The sequence below is a fragment of the Pelophylax lessonae genome, assembly GCF_965119305.1.
Source record: "Pelophylax lessonae genome assembly, chromosome: 6".
In the NCBI taxonomy this organism is placed as follows: domain Eukaryota; kingdom Metazoa; phylum Chordata; class Amphibia; order Anura; family Ranidae; genus Pelophylax; species Pelophylax lessonae.
The window spans coordinates 82768886-82791651 of NC_138773.1; the positions used below are offsets into that span (position 1 = coordinate 82768886).

At 44.4% G+C, this 22766-nt stretch overlaps 1 protein-coding gene across 1 annotated transcript in view; it reads left to right on the plus strand.

Moving 5' to 3' along the window:
* Nucleotides 1-22766, plus strand: part of IQCE (IQ motif containing E) — a 114228-nt gene that overhangs the window by 60573 nt on the left and 30889 nt on the right. Inside the window, exons 17-19 of the mRNA XM_082260643.1 lie at nucleotides 2450-2549; nucleotides 4167-4328; nucleotides 16290-16316. Of these exons, the coding sequence (XP_082116769.1) occupies nucleotides 2450-2549; nucleotides 4167-4328; nucleotides 16290-16316 (289 nt within the window). The remainder of the gene's footprint in view (nucleotides 1-2449; nucleotides 2550-4166; nucleotides 4329-16289; nucleotides 16317-22766) is intronic.

Genomic DNA, 22766 nt, shown 5'->3' on the forward strand with positions numbered 1-22766 from the left:
CATATTTATTAAAAACACGTTTAATAAGTTTCCATACTTAAAAAAACGCATGTACCAACATGCTCTCTAGATGTACATACATTTAACATATAACATAACAATATAAAAACCCAAATTGGATAACCAAGTGGTGGGTCTCAACAGAGAAAGATGGAATTGGTCCCTGTGCAGCCAACGCGTTTCGCTTGGTTTTGCTTCTTCAGGGGCTAAGAGACCAGAGAACCAGCTAGTGTTCTATAGAATATGTGAGAGAAATAATTCTGCAAAGCACTTATGAGTATCCAGGCTCTCAGCATTCAAGCATTAGCACTGAAAGGTGGAAGAAAAGCCCAACTAGAACTATTCTTAAAAATGTCCCCTCCCTCCCCCCTCCTACAAATCCTGCCTAACTTGTATAAAAAATATATGTGCAATTACCTATTTTTAATCCGCTCCAGTCTGGTCGTGTAATCCTGCAGCTCTGCCTACATGTATCAGTGAGGGGCTGCTGCAGGGGAGGGGAGGGATCGCCGAGAATGGCTGATCAATGGGAACCAATGGGTGACATTATTGCTCCTGGAATTCACTGCTGTTGTTGAGTGTTCCTTTACACAGATCTGCAGGATTATGTGACCAAAACGGAACAGATGAAAATAAGTACACACATCATTTTTTTTTTTTTCTAGGCAGGATAGGTAGGAGGGGCAGGGAACATTTTTAAGAATAGTTATAGTAAGGGTTTTCTTCCACTTAAAGTCTTGTTCTGTGTCACATGAGTCAAACCGGCAACAAACTCCAAGCAGAACAATACTCACCTCAGTTCCAGCGATGTGGAGTCCCCAAGCCCCCCAGCCCAACCACCAATCCCCCTCGATCGCCAGGCGGGGATGACATCATTGCCGAGCATTGTGTGCGCAGATCACTGTACAAGGGTGGACAGGCAGGTAAGTATCTTTATTGCAGAAGAGAAAAAGCATGCCTTTTCTGCCAATTTTAATTACTTAAGGTTCGTACACACTATAAGAAAATCGGGTGAGAATTTTCGTCCAAAGAACTTTGGTACAATTTCGTATAGTGTGTACACAACTTTCTGCAGCCGATCCTGACCTTCTGAATCAAAATTTCTGAAGGGACAAGCTCCAAAAATTTTTCTCATGCATGAACAGAATGAACAATTTTCGCTTAATGTGTACCCTTTTCGTACGATTTTCATATGAGAAAAACCAGAAGCGATCAGAAACATTTAACAACAAAAAAAGCCTTTGTTGTGTGAGAATTTTCATACAAATTTTTCTTTCATCGGTTCTAATTTGCTGTGAAACAACAAGGAAAATCTGCCGATCGTTTGCCCGATTCTCTTATAGTGTGTACCCGGCATTACTGTAAATTAAAGTTAGACTTTAAAGCTGAGCTCGAGGCAATATGCCACAGTGGCCTAATGTAAGGTTTCTGTTCTGCAAACTTAGTGAGACACCTTCCTCTTGAGGCAAGTCCCTATTGGTACTTTGATGCCCCGAGGACTTAAGGCACAAATCAATATTGGCAGAACCAGAATGCTCCCTAGTAACGTGATTTTGGCCAGGCAGGATCAGCCTATTTGCCTTTAGTATATCAACCCCTAAGTTTTTTAACATTTTTTAAATACAGTTTAAAGTGCTGTCATCAGAAAATGTATACTGCTGGTATATTACAGGCCAGGCTACTGATACTTCACTGGCACATCACTGCTAGCCACACACATGGCATTTTTCAGGTAATTTTAACTAGCTTTATTAACACCAACTAACTACCAAACCAACTCCAACCAACGAATCAACTAATTAGATCAAAGCAGCTTATCATCAGCTCTAGATTATTTCATAGGGTTGAGAGAAACTGTTGGCAGCTGGTTGTATTCTCCCTTTGCAATTGAAAGCTAAATTTGCCTGAAAGCTGTCATATTTGTGACTCCAGGAGGCTTACATCTTGCTGCTCACATTCTTGGAAATTGTTGAAATTTGTTGTGTGTAGCGAAAAAGTTTCTTCTTCTTCCTTTTCTTCTTTCTTCTTTCTTCTTCTTCCTTCTTCTTATTCTTCTTTCTTCTTCTTCCTTCTTCTTTCTTCTTCTTCCTTCTTCTTTCTTCTTCTTCCTTCTTCTTATTCTTCATCCTTCTTTCTTCTTCTTCTTTCTTCTTCTTTCTTCTTCTTTCTTCGTCCTTCTTCTTTCCTCGTTCTTCTTTCCTCTTCCTTCTTCTTTCCTCGTTTTTCTTTCCTCTTCCTTCTTCTTTCCTCGTTTTTCTTTCCTCTTCCTTCTTCTTTCCTCGTTCTTCTTTCCTCTTCCTTCTTCTTTCCTCGTTCTTCTTTCCTCTTCCTTCTTCTCCCTTCTTCTTTCCTCTTCCTTCTTCTCCCTTCTTCTTTTTTTCCTTTTTCCTTTTTTGTAGAACACAATGTACTGACATTTTATCACCTGTTATTTTCTTTCATCCAAAAGAGAAGAAATTAATCGACTTAATCAAAAGATTAAAAGGTTGGAGGCTGAACTGGAGGATGAGAAAAGGGAGAAGGAGGCTGCACTGGAGAATGTGAAAAAGGTTACTTTCTGTTTCCCTTCTTCCCCATCATAGTAACGGTCTTGTGGAGCCACTATGGACAACATGAGGGCAGACAGTGTACAGTTACAATACAATTTAATACAGGCGGAATCAGGGGGCCCAGGTCGTTAGAACTTACTATTTAGGAGGGGAGGGTCAAGTGATACAAAAAAGGTAATAACTGTGGGAGATGAACTGATGGAGAAAATAAAAGTACAATTGTTAGGTGGAGGCAGGGTAAGCTTCTCTAAAGAGAAAAGTTTTCAGGGATCGCTTAAAAGTGGATAGAGTTGGAGATAGTCGGACAGATTGGGGTAGAGAATTTTAAAGAATGGGAGAGGCTCAGAAGTCCTGGAGACGAGGGAGCTATAGAGCAGGAGGTCTTGGGAGGAACGAAAAGGATGATTTAGTTGGTATTTTGAGACCAGGCTAGTGATGTAGCTGGGGGCCGAGTTGTGGATGGCTTTTTAAGTTGTTAGTATTTTGAATTTATTTTGTTGGGTGAGTGGAAGCCAGTGGAGGGATTGGCAGAGAGAAGTAGCAGACACTGAATGGTTTTGAAAGGTGGATGAGTCTGGCAGCAGCATTCACGATGGACTAAATAGGGGATAGCCTATGTAAAGGTAATCCAATGAGGAGGGAGTTGCAATAGCCGAGGCAAGAGATAACCAATGACACCATAAAGCTCCTAATTCACTCCCTGGTTAAGAAGAGGCGTATTTCAGAGGGAGTGCCCATGAAGTTTGAGAAGGTGTGGGGTGGATGGGTTGAATCTCCACACACTGTCCCAGATTGATTGACTGGGTCCTGTTGCGTGAGTTCCTCTCGTGGCCAATGACTGATTTTGTTAATACTGTCATTATATCCAATAGAGCGCCTAATCAGTAACTAGATACGTTGATCAATGTTGGTTTAGAGACATATGGGGGATCCGTACATCCTGTATATTCCTTCATTGGGGCTTTTTGGTATGGGAGACAGGCAGACTGGGTGTTTTAGGGATTGGTGGGGAGGAAGTGTTTCTTTTCTTTTTTATTTATTACCTTTTTGTTTTTTCCTTTTTTGCTTTTTACTTTTGTTCTTTTACTATTTTTTATTGTTAATAACTGTGTATTGATGGTCTTGTTTCTATGTAGCTTGTTAAAACTCAATAATAAGAATTAAAAAAAAAAAAAAAGAGGCGTATTTTAGAGATGTTGCAGAGGTTGAGGTGGCAAGCTTTGGAAAGTGATTGGATGTGGGTTTGAAAGGAGAGTTCAGAGTCCAGGACTACACTTAGCACCCTGGCATGCGGGGATGGGTTGATGGTTGTACCATTATTAAATCACCCCACCTCCTGAGTGCAGCCTTTCTGGGATTATACTTGCCTTCCTCCCTGGTCCAGTGAAATTTTCACCAACAAAGTCCTGGCCAGCTCCTTTTTATACTGCATGGTGACCCCATTTCTTCCAATGGGCAAGCTATACTCATAGCAGCCTCCAGTGGTCCCAGAAACCTGGTGATCACAAAATGCCTTAATGAAAAGAATGGTGAAAATTGTTTTAATTGTGTAAAGCCTTCTTATAGTGATAAACCAAAGCACTGTTGATGGAAAGTGAAATCTGCTTTATTTTCCAGACACAGAATGAGTTACCAGGGTCCCGTCCAAGTTCTGCCAGAGGTTTATCCAGTGTGACATCTCGCAGGGGGTCTGCTGGTTCCTCTGGGGGAAGAGAGAAGCAAAGGCAGCAAGAAGCAGCACAAGTGATTCAGAAGAACTGGAGACAATATAAAAACAAGGTAAAACTATAAAAATTAATACATTTACAACCAACCTTTACCTTTCCAAGGTGCATCATTTTTCATTATTTAGAACCTCTTCTGGCCACTAGGGGTCAGTATATACTTTACTAAACATTACAGATAATAAAGGCCGACTGTTTTTTTTGGAAATTTTAAAATAAAAATTTAAAGTGGTTCTGAAGGTAAGGTTTTTTTTACCCTAATGCATTCAATGCATTAAATAAAAAAAAAAAACATTGCACTAGCTTCTCATACTCCTCACCCATTAAGCACTGAATTCTGTATCAATCCAGCGCTGTGCTTGTCTGCAGCTCTTCTCTCCCCTCTCCCCATATTCGCCTCCATACTCAGAATTACCGGATGTTTTATTTGGCTTCCAAGGGCTTAGACAAAGCAGTGAGGGAGAAAAGGAAAGTGTATACATTTGTAGAAGTCTCCATTAGATGGACTTCTGGAGGGACAGTCGGCATCTGGGTAAATGTCAAATGGCAATATCCTTTATTGAAATGGCATGAAATCAAACAACAGGTATCGGCTGTTGGGCCTTAGTCATGGCTAAGGCCGGATGGCCAAAAAGCATTGGCTGTTTTACAGCTGTTTCATGTTTGGTAGAATCCCCTTATATGCTTCATGTTTGGTCATGGACTGCACTGTAATATCTGGGTTACTAGACGATGACTGATTGTTATCAATGCCAATCTATTGGCGGTTGATCCGAGATCATCTTTTGTTATATAATAGAGATATAGTAGTTTGACATTTACCCGAGTGGTTCACAGTACACAGAAGCATCAGCAGCGTTTCAGTATGAGCACCGGGTGGAGCTGAAGATTGACGGACGGTTTGAAGCACCACTACACCGGTCTCCATTAGATGAACCTGTTATTTTTCCCTGAATGGGCAAAGCTCTGCTTTACTTAAAAGTTGAATTACAGATAATTCAGAGGCCAGCCTTTATTATCTAGCAATCTGCAAGGTACTCTTAGGAAGCCAGAGCCACCTGCTGGCACAACAGAAGACTGCATAATATTCATTTGCTTTAGGCCTAGCTAGTAATTGGTAGGTAATGTACTCTAAAGGCGCCACCTCCACCTGCTGGCAGGATAGGAAACTGCAGAAAACCAATTGAAATTATGTATTTACCTGAAAGGAAAAATGTTTGTCCAGATCATAATAAAAAAAAAATATGTACAAAACACTATACATTCCCTTCAAATATATGTAAGATGGATTGCACTCTAAGGACCTGTTTATTAGTTGTAGCCTTTACTTATTATTATTTTTTTTATTATTATTATACAGGATTTCTATAGCTCCAACAGTTTGCGCAGCGCTTTACAATGTGAGGGAAGACAATACAGTTACAATACAATTCAATACAGGAGGAACTAGAGGGCCCTGCGCGTTAGAGCTTACAATCTTGGCCCTCATCTGTCCATTCCTAAACTATACAAGGTGCTTGTGTAATGTATATAGCCACAAGTGGAGGGGCTACCTATAGCGCTTGCTTTGGGTGTACAGTGATAATCATACTAATTAAAGTGCTAACCGTGCATTAAAACTGTGAATATTATTGCAAAATAGATATGATATCAAGTAGGATGGGCACACCTGTAGTGCTTAATTTAAATAGTAGAATAGTTTAAGTTCTAACAGGGCATCAGGATGATAAATAATATATGCAAAATTAAATATAATGGGCACACCTGTAGTGCTTACTTGAAATAATAAACAGTTGTGTTCTTGGTGCTTGTGCACTGTAATGGGAACCTTTATAACATCTTTACACTCCAGTTAGCATTTATAGTTGACATGGAACTATATCCCAACTGCTTGTGGATGTAATCTTGAGGGAGAAACAAAACCTATTTTTTGGACTTGTGGTATAAAATTTCTATTTTGGACTGAAACCCCTAGTATATCCTAACTGTTCTTGGCTTTCAGCTCTCAAATATTCCCTGTGCAGTTATTAGGAAACAGACTACAATGCATATCCTTCCCAGCTCATCAGCTGACTACGTTTATAGCTGTGCTGCCAGACTCCATATAGCAACACAATGATAAAGTCCCACTTTGCCCACTGACTCCCTCAAACAAAGAATTTATTAAGTAAAGTTATATATAAAAAATAAAAAAAAACACTGTTAGTAATGATTCTGTAAATTGATTCAAAGCACTAGGAGGCTTTGGCTGCACTATTGCACTAAAGGTGACCTTGACACCTGATTTTGTGTAATAACTCAGCTTAACCTGGTAAAACAAATTTTACATGCAGATGGCACCCAGTGAAATCTATTCAAGGTAAAAACCATCAGAATTTGATGCAAACGTTTTTAAATTTGCCAAATTACCTAAAGTTCCCTTGTACTTTGCCTGTGCAGTGCAAGACAATATGCTTTGCTTTAAAACCAATCACTGGGGAAATCTTAAATCTAACCGATTGCTGCCTGACATAAGTTATCTAGATGCTCTCTTACCTAAAGCTGCAGTCACGTAATGCTCCAGTCCTGGGACTTCTCTATTCTTTTGAGGCGGGGCCCTTTTTTGGGTATCCACATCACTGCCTGTGTAAAACTTCTTATTGGCTGTCCAGTGGTGGAGTTCTCTCATGATCCAGAAGAGGAGTAATGTCAGCGTTAGTGGACTGTAGGGTTGCATCTGCAGCACTGGATTAACAGTCCTTCACACTTAGAAACAGTAAGCTCAAATCAGGTTGTCCAGTTGGAGCCTAAACAGGCATGACTGTGACAACTAGGGATAGACCGATTATAGTGAATATAAAGGGGGACAGCGCTCAAAGATGTGAAAGTGTCTGAATTTACACCATCAAAAATACATAATAAATATATATATATATACCATATGAAATTCTGACAGAAATTATATAGGTTAAAAAAAGTTCATATAAAAAGCGAACCCTCAACTGGTTCTTCAAAGTGCCAAGTATTGAAGTGTCCGTGCTTCAATACTGACAGAAAAGATATAATAAAAGTGCTAGTGCAATTGTGCAATTGTAGTTAAATAATTCCAAATGTGCAACGTGCTCAGTGCAAGGGAATTGACCACATGCAGGATCAACACTGGGGGGATCCGTAACCGAGTTGTGCGCCCACTTACCAGATGGCCCCTTGGGGTCTAGCTCAGGTAAGTGGTCTTTGGAATGGTATCCAGTCTTCCCACAAGCTATTCCTTATGCAGATCCTACTTGGATGTATACAAAACCATCCCATTACTCTGGAGGAGCTGAATGATGCTTCCACTGCCTGACCTCTCGGTGGGTATGGTGGTCTCATAGGGGGCACAAGGAGGTAGGGAGACTCATGGTGTAGTATGCATAAACTTTTTTAATTCAAAAATAGTAATGTACTTACATATAAGTTTAGAAAAAACAGCTTTCAAGACCAGGAAGTGCTGCATTCGCCGGTATGCGCTCCAATGGCCGGAAGTGACGTGGGCGTAGTGCGTAACCCGACCGGTTTCGTCATTAAACGTATGACATCATACGTTTAATGACGAAACCGGTCGGGTTACGCACTACGTTCACGTCACTTCCAGCCATTGGAACGCATGCCGGTACGCATACCGGCGAATGCAGCACTTCCTGGTCTTGAAAGCTGTTTTTTCTATACTTATATGTAAGTACATTACTATTTTTGAATTAAAAAAGTTTATGCATACTACACCATGAGTCTCCCTTCCTCCTTGTGCCCCCTATGCCGATATATGCACTTTCCCCAATATATCGGTATCGCCCCCCGGAACTGGCCGATATTGCCGATATTTTTGTGACGTCATTCTGCCTTCTTAGGCCACCTCCCTCGCCTTGGACAGCCTCGTCTGGAGTCGGGACTAGTCTCCTGGGAGTGTATCACAGCCATACACCCACCCACAGCAGCCCGGTGCCAGCCAGCCACCCACATCCACAGGCCCTGTACCAGCCAGCCACAGGCCCTCTACCAGCCAGCCACCCACAGGCCCTGTACCAGCCACCCACATCCCCTGTGCCAGCCAGCCACCCACAGACAGGGTGCCAGCCAGCCACCCACAGACAGGGTGCCAGAGAGCCCGCCACCCAAAGACAGGGTGCCAGGCAGCCTGCCCATGCCCAGAATTGCTGTGGGTATTTTTTTTTTCTCTCATGGCAGCTGAATGGAGTGAGGAAGCAAAGGTAAGGCAAGTATATGATGCTGGGGAGGAGGACTTTAAAAGCAGCTAAGGAAGCAGCTGCTTTTTTAACTGAGATGCTGGTTCAGATATAAAACAGTCATGTAAATCTTGGTGCCTGTACAGTTTTTGCCTGTGTTCAGAAATGTCTGAACAGATTAACCGTAGCTGCAGCCTCTCACCTTGTGACTAGCTATAAAGTTATGTTAAATTACTAAAAGTATTGGAACGCCTGCCTTTACACACACATGAACTGTAATGGTATCCCAGTCTTAGTCCATAGGGTTCAATATTGAGTTGGCCCACCCTTTGCAGCTATAACAGCTTCAACTCTTCTGGGAAGGCTGTCCACAAGGTTTAGGAGTGTCTATGGGAATGTTGGACTTTTCGAAGTGCATTTGTGAGGTCAGGCACTGATGTTGGACAAGAAGGCCTGGCTCGCAGTCACCGCTCTTATTCATCCTAAATGTGTTCTGTCGGGTGAGGTCAGAACTCTGTGCAGGCCAGTCAAGTTCTTCCACCCCAAACTTGCTCATTCATGTCATAATTGAACACCTTTGGGATGTCAGTGCCTGATTTCACAAATGTGCTTCTGGAAGAATGATCAAACATTCCCAAAGACACTGTGGACAGCCTTTCAAGAAGAGTTGAAGCTGTTATAGCTACAAAGGGTGGGTCAACTCAAAATTGAATCCTACAGGCTAAGGCTGGGATGCCATTAAAGTTCATGTGTGTGTAAAGGCAAGCATCCCAATACTTTTGGTAATAGAGTGTATCTTGCTGTGGTACAACCATTGGGGAAGAGGTGACTAAAGAATTACTTCTTTATTCTTGCAGCAAATTGGTGACATCATCTCAGCCTAGGCAAAGTCACCTTGCCGAAATTCAGGGACTACTTTTTAAATAATAAAAGGTTAGAACTTTGAAAAAAAAAAAAAACAATAGTTTTGCTGTATATTGTAACATGTCAGGAATGTAGTCATAAAGGTTTGTTTAGTTTTTGGAAGGTCAACTTTAGGGTTGGTGCACATTGCTGCAACCTAAAAGTGTCGTTCTTTGCCAGACAACTTTCTGGTGACTTGCTTGCAATTTGGTGGCGACTTGAGTACTAGTTTGATGCGACTCGATGCGACTTTAGAAGCAACTTTCAGAAGTAATCTTCCTGTCGGATCCAAATCACATCAGTATAGATGAGGATCCGACTTGGATGCGACTTCCATTAAAGTCTATGGCAGGGATCCTCAAACTACAGCCCTCCAGCTGTTGCCAAACTACATGTCCAATGAGGCATTGTAAAACTCTAACATTCACAGACATGACTAGGCATGATGGGAATTGTAGTTCCTGAACAACTGGAGGGCCATAGTTTGAAGACCCCTGGTCTATGGGCACAAATCGTATAGATTTCTCCTTAAAATAGTACAGGAACCTTTCCTAAAGTCAAAGCAACTTCACTAGTGCTAATTAAGACCGCTCTCATTGACAAATGTGGGATTTCACATGCCATGTGACTTGGGCCCTCACAAGTCGGATCCCAAGTCCCGGCAGTGTGACCTAACCCTTAATGAAAACCCATAATGAGAGACATAAGGAAGCAGCAATTGCTGTCCTCTTCTTTTGAACATTCTATTTTTCTGGCTCTCATTCTCATTCTTTTGCCTCAATGTATTCTATGTCTCTGATTTGGAAAAACGTGCAGATAAAGAACTTTCTCTATCGCTCATTGACAGACGTAGTCCTCGGTGATTCAACACCCTCGGGTTATGCTGCCCTCTACAGGAGTAGGACTAGACAGGAAAGAAAACGTTCTGGCCACACCCTAGGGGCAGTCCCAGAGGGTATATCCTCTCACTTCCTGCTCTAGCAAATCAGTTATGTCACAAAGCAGTGTTTAGAGAATTTAACCCAACCCAACTCAAAAACAGAGGGGCGGGTACTACGTCTGTCAATGAGCTAAGAGAAAAGGATTTTACGGTAAGATTTTACAAAAATCCATTTTTCTCTATCGCTCATTGACAGACGTAGTCCTCGGTGATTCAACACCCTCGGGACGTCCCAAAGCAGTACCACAAATGAGGGGTGGGAAAATGGAAATCAAATCCAATCTAGAAGGCCCAACCGGTGCCAACTAGAAGTTTACAAATGCTTTTTTTCTGTCTAGTCAGGAGTAAGGACCTAGATACCTTGCTGGGATCTTCGGTCCTGGCAGGATTTTTTTCTTAGAAAAGATTTTTTAGACAGCTTTTTTTTCTCCAGTGTTCCTGTGAGATCTTCAAGCAAGAAAGCTGAACTGGGCGACGGGCTGGATGTTGAGATCCAGTGGTCACCCCCAGTTCAGCCTACGAGCGCGTGCAGGCCATAGCTCCGCGCTGGGTCGGCCGCGACATAGTCCCACTGGACGGGGACTGACCCTGCGAGTAAAACGTCTCGCTTAAACGCCAAAGACCATGAGTCACGGCGTCCGTATTGGTCGACAGCCCTCCTACCTCGTGGAGAGGGGTACTGTCAGGAGTTGGCGCCCGCCTGGTTCCGGTATGGTGAGTAGTATGTTCCCCCTTTCCCCCTGACGGGTCTTGTGGTGAACGCGGGCCCCTCTCTGTAATGGTAAGGATGGGTTCCCCTCTATCCTATAACATGTCACAGATCCCCCTAATTGAGTGTGATTTTTGTGTACAAGAAGCCAGGAGGCTTGGTTTGGGAGCTGACAATCTAATTGTAAAAATGTGAAAATGATTGTAGTCAGTGGCAGTACTAGAACTTTACTGTGATAGTATAAGGTATCCTACCTGTCAGAAGCCACAGGGTGATGTCTATACATGTATACTGCATTCCAGATCATTCCTCCAGCTAAGCAGATGCCTCCCGACGGCCACGGACCGCATACGGCCCGCCAGGGTCCGGTACCGCCGACCACGCTGACCACCATGAGGGTGAAGGGTTGTGAGGCCGAGATCCTTCTGCAGACATGCCGCTATTCTGTGCAGGCCGCCGCCATTGTCTGGTAGATCGCACGAGGCCGCCATTTTGGTGTAGCCTCGTGTCTCCAGCATGGGGGCGGCCATGTTTGAGGTGACTCAAACACCTCATGGAGCCAGGGGGAGGCGCCGGCAGGCGTGTTAAGGGGCGGAGCCGCCTCCTTTACCCAGGAAATGGGGCCAAAGACTTCCTGTCTGTAACAAGACAAGCACTGAGCAAGCTGATGAAGACTTCTGTGCATCAGGGATGAGCCTTGGGGTCTCTCTCTCTCTCTCTCTCTCTCTGTGGTGTCCAAAAAGGCAGGTAACACTGAGGGGCGCTGTTGCGACTGGGGGACACAAAAAAAAAAAAAAAAGTTTTTTACTTTGTCATTTTTTGTTGCTGGCAAGAGTCTTGTATAATCATTGACCCTGCCGCATAGGTATCCCCACCTGATCCCCTCAAGGTGGCCGCAGGACCCTCCAGTACCCCACTTGTTTTTAATGCATTATCGGCAGTTTTGGAGTCTTTGGTATCCCGGGTGGAGGTGGCCTGTAGGGTCGGGGGTCAAGAAGCGACCCCCGCCTACCCCTATTGTTTATTAGATACTTCAGGGGCTGTTGTCTCAGGTAATATCTCCTCAGCAGTGAGGAGCACGTTTCTGCCTCCGCCATAGCACAAGAGTGGTTGGTGCACTAGTTGTGTCCGTCCGGGAAACCTTTAGTCTTGAGGTTACACCGGCAGAGGTAGCTGAGACTGAGATTCCTTTTTGGTACTTGTTAGCCTACCAAAAGGGCGAAGGATTTTCCTTTACCCAAATGGGGTCGTTTTGAAACGAACCCCTGTTATTTCCAAACGCATGGCTTGGTGCTATCCTTTTGAGGAATTCCTCTTTATAGGATAGACGGTACCACCTGCTGTCTTGCCACAGACTGTTAGGATAAAAGGACCTCTTAACTAACGAGGACCTTCCTTTTCTGCTCATAAAGAGTTGTTCGTTCCGCAAGGGCGGGCGATAAGGCAAAACCCTCCAAAGCCCCTTTAGAGGGGTTTCAAAGGGCGCTGGTCGGCTAAACAAAAAGTCCGGCTCAGCCAATCCTGAAGATACAGCCTGATGCGCCCCTACCCATCTCTGGGGTGGGGGGGATGTCTTCACCGGTTTCTGGAGGACACAGGATCGAGTTTCGATCACTTCCACCGGTGCGATTCTTCCCTTCTAACATTGAACGGTTTCAGGGGTTCTATTCGAACCTATTCACAATGCCCAGGAAAGAGGGCAAGGTGCGTCCAAATCTGGACTTGGGAAGAAATAGAGTCCATCCATACAGTGGTGGCCTCCCTGCATCAGGGGGATTTCCTGGCGTCCATAGACATTTAGGAGGCCTATCTTTATATCCCCATCATCGCAGGACATCAGCGTTTTTTCGCTTTCCCAAAGATCATCCCTGGTTCCCACCAGGAGACTGAACTATCTGGGCCTAAGGTTGGATACATCCTGGGCAAGAGAGTTTCTCCTTGCGGAGAAACTCCAGAAGGTTCAGTCAACGATTCGGATGTTGCTGTCCGTCAATTGGCTGGGACTGATGGTGGGCTTCTTAGAGGCAATACCGTATACCCAGTCTCATACCCGAATTCTCCTGAAGGAGATTCTTTTTTAATGGAATCAGAATTCCGATTCCCTGGACAATCGGATCCGGTTGAGCGAGCGGACCAGGAAGTCTCCGATGCTCAACCAGGGGAAGTCATTTCTTCCGATAGTATCTAGATTACCAATAAGGGTATCGGAACTGAGAGCGATCAGGTTTTGTCTGATTTACTGGATCGAGCAGCTCTAGAGCAGCCCGATTCGGATCCAATCGCATATGGCCTCTTCATCCAGAGGTTTTTCACTAGCTGTCCCTTCATTGGGACATCCCGGATGTGGATCTGTTGGCACCTTGGCTTAACAGGAAGGTGCGGAGGTTTGTAGCTCGCGCCGCGATCCTCTAGCGGACGCAGCAGAAACGCTGATCGCCCCGTGGGGGCAGTATCAGCTACGGCATGCCTTCCATCCTCTCAAGTTACTGTGGGAACTTCTTCGCAGGATAGAGGTGGAGGGAATTCCAGTTATTCTGGAAATTCCGGACTGACCTCGTCGAGCCTGGTACGCCGACTTGGTGAGGCTAGTCGCGGACGCTCCTTGGAGACTTCCTCTCAGGGAGGATTTGCGGTCTCAGGGACCGATCTTCCATCTTGCTTTACAGTCGCTGGCTTAATGGCCTGGCCATTGATACCCAGGTACTGAAGGACAAGGGAGTGTCAGCTTCAGTTATTCCTACCTTCAGTTAAAGCAAGGAAAGCAACTTCCAGCACATGGAAGTCTTATATTGCATGGTGTGAATCTATTGGATTTCCCCCACATACCTATTCGGTGACCCGAATTTTGGTCTGTCTGCAACAAGGGGTTGAGCAGAAACTATCCTTGAGCACGATCAAGGGTCAGGTTTTCGGCGTTAGCAATCTTCTTTCAAGAAACCTTTGGCTACTCATTCCTTGGTGCGGAATTTCATCCAGGGGGTGCGACATCTGGCTCCGCCAGTGCGCGCACCCTTACCGCCTGGGATCTTAATTTAGTGTGGTCGGTTCTTCAGAAACTTCTCTTTGAAGATATTAGGGAGATTCCCTTGCTTACATTATCCCAGAAGGTGGCCTTCTTGGTGGCCATTACTTCTGCACGCAGGGTGTCAGAACTGGCCGCATTATCTTGTCGTTCCCCATATCTGGTGGTTCATAGGGATAAGGTGGTTCTTCTTCCGAATCCATCCTTCCTTCCTAAAGTGGTTTTCAGAGTTTTTCATCTGAATAAAAGTATTGTGTTACCTTCCCCGTGTCCTAAGACTAGCCATCCTTGGGAGTTTGCATTACACTCCTTGGATGGGGTTCAGAAGGATACACTTGACTACTACGAACTTGTTTTCGTAAGACGGACTCACTTTTTGTGATCACGGATAGCCCTTGAAGGGGGTTGCCTGTGTCTGCCGCGACCATATCTACATGGATCAGTCAGACGGTGGTACAGGCTTATTCTATTAAGGGTCGGAATCCTCCGTTCCCTGTTAGGGCGCACTTCACTCGAGCGCTCAGTACTTCCTGGGCCTATCGCCATCAGGCGTCAGTGGTCCAGGTATGTAAGGCGGCCACCTGGTCGTCGGTACATACCTTTACAAAATTTCATAAGATTGATGTGATGGCATCGGCGGATGCCTCATTTGGCCGCAAGGTTTTGCAGGCCGCAATTTGAGGAGACCGGTGGTCTACCTCGGGGGTTTTTTTCTGTTGAAAAATTTCTGTTGAGTCTCATCATTGAGGATGAGCATTTGTAAACTTCTAGTTGGCACCGGTTGGGCCTTCTAGATTGGATTTGATTTCCATTTTCCCACCCCTCATTTGTGGTACTGCTTTGGGACGTCCCGAGGGTGTTGAATCACCGAGGACTACGTCTGTCAATGAGCGATAGAGAAAAATGGATTTTTGTAAAATCTTACCGTAAAATCCTTTTCTCTTAGCTCATTGACAGACGTAGTACCCGCCCCTCTGTTTTTGAGTTGGGTTGGGTTAAATTCTCTAAACACTGCTTTGTGACATAACTGATTTGCTAGAGCAGGAAGTGAGAGGATATACCCTCTGGGACTGCCCCTAGGGTGTGGCCAGAACGTTTTCTTTCCTGTCTAGTCCTACTCCTGTAGAGGGCAGCATAACCCGAGGGTGTTGAATCACCGAGGACTACGTCTGTCAATGAGCTAAGAGAAAAGGATTTTACGGTAAGATTTTACAAAAATCCATTTTTACTTGCTAAAAGTGCAACGAGAGTTCCAGTGCTGACACTGGGGCACCTGTACTGTAAATGGTCCCAAACCAAATCGGTACAGCCGCCAGGGTTAGTGCAAATGACTGCCAAACAAGCAACCAAAAGGGGAGAACAGCGCTGTCCAGATGTTGGTATTATCAAAGTGGTAATACACAAGCCGATGGTTGCAAGAAACCGTTTATTGGAGAAATAGTAAAATACAATTAAAGTCAATAAAAGCCAATGGATGCTGTTACTGTACCAGACTGGTATGGTCCGATGATGATCGGTAAATGACTGCTGGGTCAACTGGGTGAAACATAGCCCAACCGCTGTGGATGGAGATGCTGGTTGGAAGGGCAGTGAAGGGGGCCAGCTGGCGCTCACCGCATGACATCACATCGATTCAGAAACACAGGGCGGAAGTCTCCTAACCGGAAGCTTAAACCAACCTGGCGTATGAACGTATGAAGGCGACGTTGCCATGATGACGCATTTCGCGCGAATGCACTTTGTCAAGTCCCAGCAGTCATTTACCGATCATCATCGGACCATACCAGTCTGGTACAGTAACAGCATCCATTGGCTTTTATTGACTTTAATTGTATTTTACTATTTCTCCAATAAACGGTCTCTTGAATCCATCAGCTTGTGTATCACCATTTTGATAATACCAACATCCGGAGAGTGCGGTTCTCCCCTTTTGGTAACTTTACTTGCTGCATGCTTCTTCCAGGTCAGCTACTCAGAGAGATGGAAGTCAGAGATACCCAGACCTAGCATTTCCCCAAAGAGCTCAGCAGCGTCAACCCATATGCTTGACATGACAGATTTTCTTTACAGTCAGAACTTGTAACATGGATGTCAGTTCATTATTGTAGATGAATAAGCAATATGGAAGTTCATGTGTGTTCTTTATAGAAACAAGTTGCATTTTACCTTGGGTGATGCAATGTACCTTTATATTTTTGTGAATCACAAATATTTAGCAAGCTCTTTTTCTTTTTTTACAGAAAGAAGAGAGCCATGACTTGGAAGATGTAAGTACGGGAATTTTTTTCATAAGTCCATATAAAGTATGAGAAGTTGGCACTGATTATTTCTAGATCAGTTAATACATTGGGCAGTAAAGCTGGGATAAGGAAGACAGCCTTGGATCTATCTTGAAGTTCTTGTCCTGAGATTCAGTCCACAGTATTTTTTTTTTTTTTTTTTAGCTTTGGACAGTATGGGGCAGGTGTGGGCAAACTTCAGCTTATGAGACATTGCAAAACCTTGACAGCCACAAGCATGACTAGCAGAGGCATTAAGGGGCTTGTAGTTCTGCAGCTCAAGCAGGGTCAACATTTGCCAACCCCTGGTGTGAAAGAGAAGAACACTCCCTCTTAGAAACACTTCTTGTTTCTGTTCATTTTCCTGTAACCTCTTTAAAATTAATTTCCAGTCACTTTCTGTCCTGATGAGGATGACAAGACCAGATGAGGGTGAGGCCGTATTCACACAGGTGACAAAAGGACAGTAAAAACAGGTGGATGATTTGCATTTTTACCACTCACCCAAAGCCTATCGTGGCAGGTGGAGGGGGTAGTACACATCTTGTGACAGCAGCAAATATAATGCAGCTTGTCAAGTTTGACAGACATCACCGCCCATTGTGATCAATGGGACCGGGCTGCAACTGCGAGACAAATTCTCAGCTTGCAGTTGTGGCATGTTACTTCAATGGCAAGAAAATGTAAAAAATATAGCAAAAAAAAAACATGCATTTAGAACGTAGCAGGATAGTCAGATCTATTTTTACAGGGCAGTAGAGACTGCTGCCCATGTGTAAGGGGCCTTGCCAGTCCATTCCACCACAACCCCATGGAAGCAGCTCAGTAGCCAATTGTAGTGCGCTCTCCTGCGTTTAGAGGGTGTGGCTTTGTGGGGACAGGAAAAAGCTGACCAAAGATAAAGTAGATGTAAGCGCTTTTTCATGGCTGCTGTTACGCTGTAACGTTTGTTATATACTTTTAGCAGCATGACAGGTTCCCTTTAATGGCTGGAACTATTTACAATATATATTCAGTGTGCTCAGAAGCTTGTTATAGAAATCTATTTGAGCAGTGTATCTTATAAAAGTAAGTATCATTTGCCAATGCACAATATAAATACATGGCACTTTATTAAAAACTAGCAGCACAGACAGCTGTGTTATCTGAGCTCCCTGACCTAGTGTCATGTTATTGAATGAAAATGCTAGACAGATGGCCCGGAGGACAGCGGAGATGATTGGCTGATTATTATATCATTGCCGTCTCGATTTAACGTGACTTTTATAGCCTGTTCGGCGCACTTCATTTTCTGCACAGCATCATTTCCAGCATATGTTAGTCATTTGAGATGTCATTCTTTAAATGAACCTATCTGGATCATAAAAGGTTGCTGGTAAAGCTGCAAACTTGATCTTATGGGCTTTTAAAGTAATGTGCTTTCACTTCTTTAACATACCCATACACATGCAGATGGCTGGTAGAAAGGTCATTTTAGATCTTCTTTTACAATGATGTACAAGGCTAGCATAAGTTTGGTTGAATATTCAAAAGACTGGATGGAACATGTCTTTCTATGTTGCCGCATAAGAGGGCAAAATTAACTGTAGAACCCTATATGGCCGAAAGTATGAGAACCACATCCAAAGACATTGGGGTATATTTATTAAAACTGGTTCACACAGGATGTGGTGCAGCTGTGCATAGTAACCAATCAGCTTCTAGGTTTTAGCCTAGGTTCACACTGAGGCTGGTTTAAAATCGTGCGAATTCAGCTGAACTCGCAAGATTTCAAACCAACATGTGATATTGGCCCATTCTTCCACACAAACAGTCTTCAAATCTTGAAGGTTCCGTGGGCTTCTTCTATGAACTTTGATTTGTAGCTCTTTCCATAGATTTTTTTATTGGATTCAAGTCAGGTGTTTGGCTGGGCCATTCTAGCAGCTTTATTTTATTTTTTTCTTTAAAACCAATTGAGAGCTTACTTGGCTTTGTGTTCGGGATCATTGTCTTGCTAAATGTCCACCCTCCTTTCATCTTCATCATCCTGGTAGATGGCAGCAGATTTTTATGAAGAATGTCTTGGTACATTTTTCCATTCATCCTTCCTTCCATTAATAATATGAAGTTTTCCAGTACCGTATGCTTAAAAACAGCCCCACACCATAATGTTCTCACCTCCAAACTTCACTCTTGCTGTGGTGTTTTTGGGGTGATGACCTCCAAACATGGTCACATCATGCATGCATACAGATATTGGAAATTACAAGACAGTCTTTCGTGCATCACTTTATTGGATATTGTGATATCACAGTTATAACGCCTGCTATATACTGTTAGGTCCATACATATTTGGACACAGGCACAATTTTCATACTTTTGGCTCTGTATGCCACTAGAATAAAATTAAAGCAAAACAATCCAATTAATTTGAAGTGCAGACTTTCAACTTTAATTCAAGGGGTTGCACATAAATATCAAGTAAACATTTTTATATACAGCGCCCCCCCCCCTTTTTTTTTAGCCTGAAGTCTGGAACCCAACGACATTACCAAAGACTGGGTTTTCTCCTTTCTGATGCTTTGCCAGGCTCTAACTGCAGCTGTCTTCAGTTGTTCTTTGTTTGTGGGTCTTTCTGCTTTTAGTTTTGCCTTCAGCAAGTGAAATTCATGCTCAGTTGGGTTAAGATCAAGTGACTGACTTGGCTATTGCAGAATATTCACTTCTTTTCCTTCAAAAGCTCCTGGGTTGCTTTTGCAGTGTGTTTTGGATCATTGTCCATCTTTACTGTGAAGCGCCATCTAATCAACTTTGCTGCATTTGGCCGAATCTGGGCTGACCGTATATCTCTAAACACTGCAGAATTCCTCTGACTGCTTCTGTCTTCTTACACATCATAAATAAACACCAATGACCCAGTGCCACTGAAAGCCATGCGTGCTAATGCCATCACACCGCCTCCACCATTTTTTACAGATGACATTATATGCTTTGGATCCTTTTTCTTCCCGTCATTCTGGTACAGATTAAACTTAGTTTCATTCCTCCAAAGAATGCTTTTCCAGATGTATTTTGGCAAAGTCTAATCTGGCTTTTCTATTCTTCAGGCTTATGAATGGTTTTCACCTTGTGGTGAACCCTCTGTATTTGCTCTCGTGAAATCTTCTCTTGATTGTAGACTTTGACAATGATACGCCCAACTCCTGGAGAGTGTCCTTCACTTGTCTGGATGTTGTAAATGGGTTTTTCATTAACATTGAGGATCCTGCGATCATCCACCACTGTTAGTCTTCTGTGGACGTCCAGGTCTTTTTATGTTGCTGAGCTCACCAATGCGTTCTTCTTTCCTCAGAATGTACCAAACTGTTGATCTGGCCCACTCCAAATGTTGCTGCTATCTCTTTGCTGGATTGGTTTCATTTTTGAAGCCTTACAATGGCCTGTTTCACTTGCATGGACAGCTCCTTTGAACACATTTTTTTGTTGAAAATGTAATCTTTATTTGCATAAAAGATATACAAAAAACAATACTTTGACGGGGTACATTCTCCCCTGTACTGCGACGCAGCGCATAAATACACTACATTACAATACATTTCCGGTCATACAAATAAATACATTCAATCAAATACATTCATTCTGCGGTATGATGCCTGACGTGTTGTGCGGAGTAAGGATACCCCGTGCCATCACATCATGCATGACGCCGCAATACCCCTAAAGCATGAAACTGAAAAACGTTGACTGTACGTTGCATAAATCAATCAATCAAACAATATTACATTTCAAAAAAGCAACAGGTGTGATGGGGGGGGGTTAGGAGAGTGGAGTGGAGGAAGGGGAATGAGGTCACAGGCCCGAAGCTTTATTGAATGGACAAAGACACACATGGGAGAATGGGGGAAGGGGAAATCTTCAGACCTCCTCTTCCTCCATGAGATCCATCAGGTTATAGTCTCTGAGCAGACTGTGAACCAGTCTGCGACAGTCCTCAATGGACATCCTCTCCCGCTGGTGGATAAGGCGCTTTCTGGTGCACCATAAAGCATCCTTAAAGCAACACAACACCCGCCAGGCGTTGTCTATGTCCTCCTGGGAAAAAGTCCAGTGGAAAAGTCCATTCAGCACACCGAAGTGTGTAATGGCAGTCTGTGGAACAAAGTCTCTAAGTTCAGGTTCCAAGCCCTCAACAGGCTCTGTGCAAAGGAGGACTCCCAGAAAACGTGAAAAGACGTTTCCTCATGAATGATGCAAAAAGGGCAGTGCCTGTATCTGCACAAGTTTCTGGCATGCACAAATGTCCTGAGCGGCAGCCCCCCCCCCCGGATTGCCATCCATGCCAGATCTTTATGCCTGTTGGTGAGTCCCTTTGAAGAAACATTCCTCCAGACCTTTTTGCAAGTGGCTGAAGGGAGGCCTGGAACAGTCTCAACAATGTCCGATGCTCTGATCAACTTGTAGATAGTTTTTGGCTTCCACAAGTCGGGCTTAACTCCATGCAGCCCCAGCTCCTTGATGAACTTGAAAGTGTCAAAGTAGTACCAAGGAGTGTCCCAGTTGTAGGGGGTGGAACTGTCCCATTTGTCCCATCCATGGGATCTCCAAAGAGGAAGGAGGAAAAAACGGGACATGGAGTTGCCGCCAGAGTCCAAAGTTCTGTCCACTAAAGTCCTGCGGATGCAGTTGCAAGCAAAGAACACCCTCAGTAACGTTGCAATGTCGGGCACGCCCTTACCGCCCTTGAGGGGTTCCTTGAACATAACTTCCCGCTTCACTCTGTCCATCTTGGAGCCCCAGATGAAGTGGAACACCGCCCTGGTGATGGGCTTGCAGGTGTTGACCCGGGGAGGCCAGGCCTGGGCGAGGTACTGCAACACAGGGAGAATCTCGCTGCGGAGTACCAGTGTTTTCCCTTCGCTGGTGAGTTCTCTGAGGCTCCATAGTCCAAACTTCTGTCTCATCTTGGACAGTCTCTCCTCCCAAGACTTCAGGGCTGCGCCCTCAACTCCAAACCAAACTCCAAGAATTTTGATGAAGTCCGCCTTGATGCTGAAAGGGATGGATGCAGAAGAAGGCAGGAACCACTTTCCGAAGAGCATGACCTCTGACTTCCCGCAGTTGACCTTTGCCCCTGAAGCTTTACCAAAGTCCTCACAGATCTGGATGAGCGAGTCGATGGAGCGCTTTTCAGCACAGAACACCGTTACGTCTTCCATGTAGAGTGAGCTCTTGACAACCCTTCTATCTGGTCCCGGTGCGGTGTTCCCTCTGATCTCTGGGTTCTGTCGGATGCATTCGGCAAAGTGCTCTATACAGCAAACAAAAAGCAGAGGTGAGAGAGGGCAGCCTTGTCTGACCCCAGAGAGAACAGGGAAAGGGTCAGTTTTCCAGCCATTCACCAACACCGTACTACAAATGTCATGGTACATCACATTCACATACGAACAAAACATTTCCCCAAGACCAAATCTGTGCAGAGCTCTGCACATAAACTCATGGGAGACACGGTCAAAGGCCTTTTCCTGGTCAAGACTGACCAGGGCCGCATGCACACGGCGGCCTCGAATGTACTGGACCGTGTCCCGGAACAAGCGCAAGGCTGTCCGCAATCCTGCGACCAGGAATGCCACAAGTCTGATCCGGGTGGATGATCTGTCCGATGACAGATTTCAGCCTGTTGGCCAGAACCTTGGCGAGAATTTTGTAGTCCATGTTCAAGAGAGAGATGGGACGCCAATTTTTCAGAGCCCATCTCTCCCCCTTCTGCTTATACAAAATTGTGATCAACGCCAAGGGGGGTTGATTGCCGACAAACCTGCAGGATCAATTTGGTTAGTGATACCTGACAAGAACCTGTCGGCCTCAGCCGTGTCTGTATCTTTCGGGGAGTAGAGGTTGGTGTAGTAGTTGCTGACCACTTGCATCACAGCCTCCTTCCCCTTCTGGAGTGTTCTGGTCTCGTCCCGCAGCTCCGACAAGGGTGTGTGTCCTGAGTGAAGTTTCCTAAAAAGAAAGAGTTACATTTCTCACCTTTCTCAAGATTCTCCACCTTGGAACGAAAGACGAGGTGCCTGGATTCTTCCTCGAAGTGTCCTTTCAGGCTCTTCTTGGTGTCCTCCAGGTCCTGCCTAACGTCCCAGCCGCAGTGGTGAAGGTCCTGCAGGGACTGCAACTGACGTTGCAGTCTCCTGAGTTCCCTCTTCCTGACACACAGTTGCTGGCGTCCCCTTGCCTGAAAGAAGCTGCGCTTGACTTTCACAAACTCCCAATAATCTCTTACTCCTGGGTTTTCTAGATGGACTTGAGATTCATTCAGCAGGTTGCTGTTTCTAGTCAGTTTCAAGGTTCTCTCTTGGTAAGTCTTGCCTTGGCAAGGTGATTTTCTGTGCTGACAATCTCTAGGCACTCCTTTTTAACCCTTATGGGTCAGGTGAGGTAGAAGCTTGAGTCCTTTTA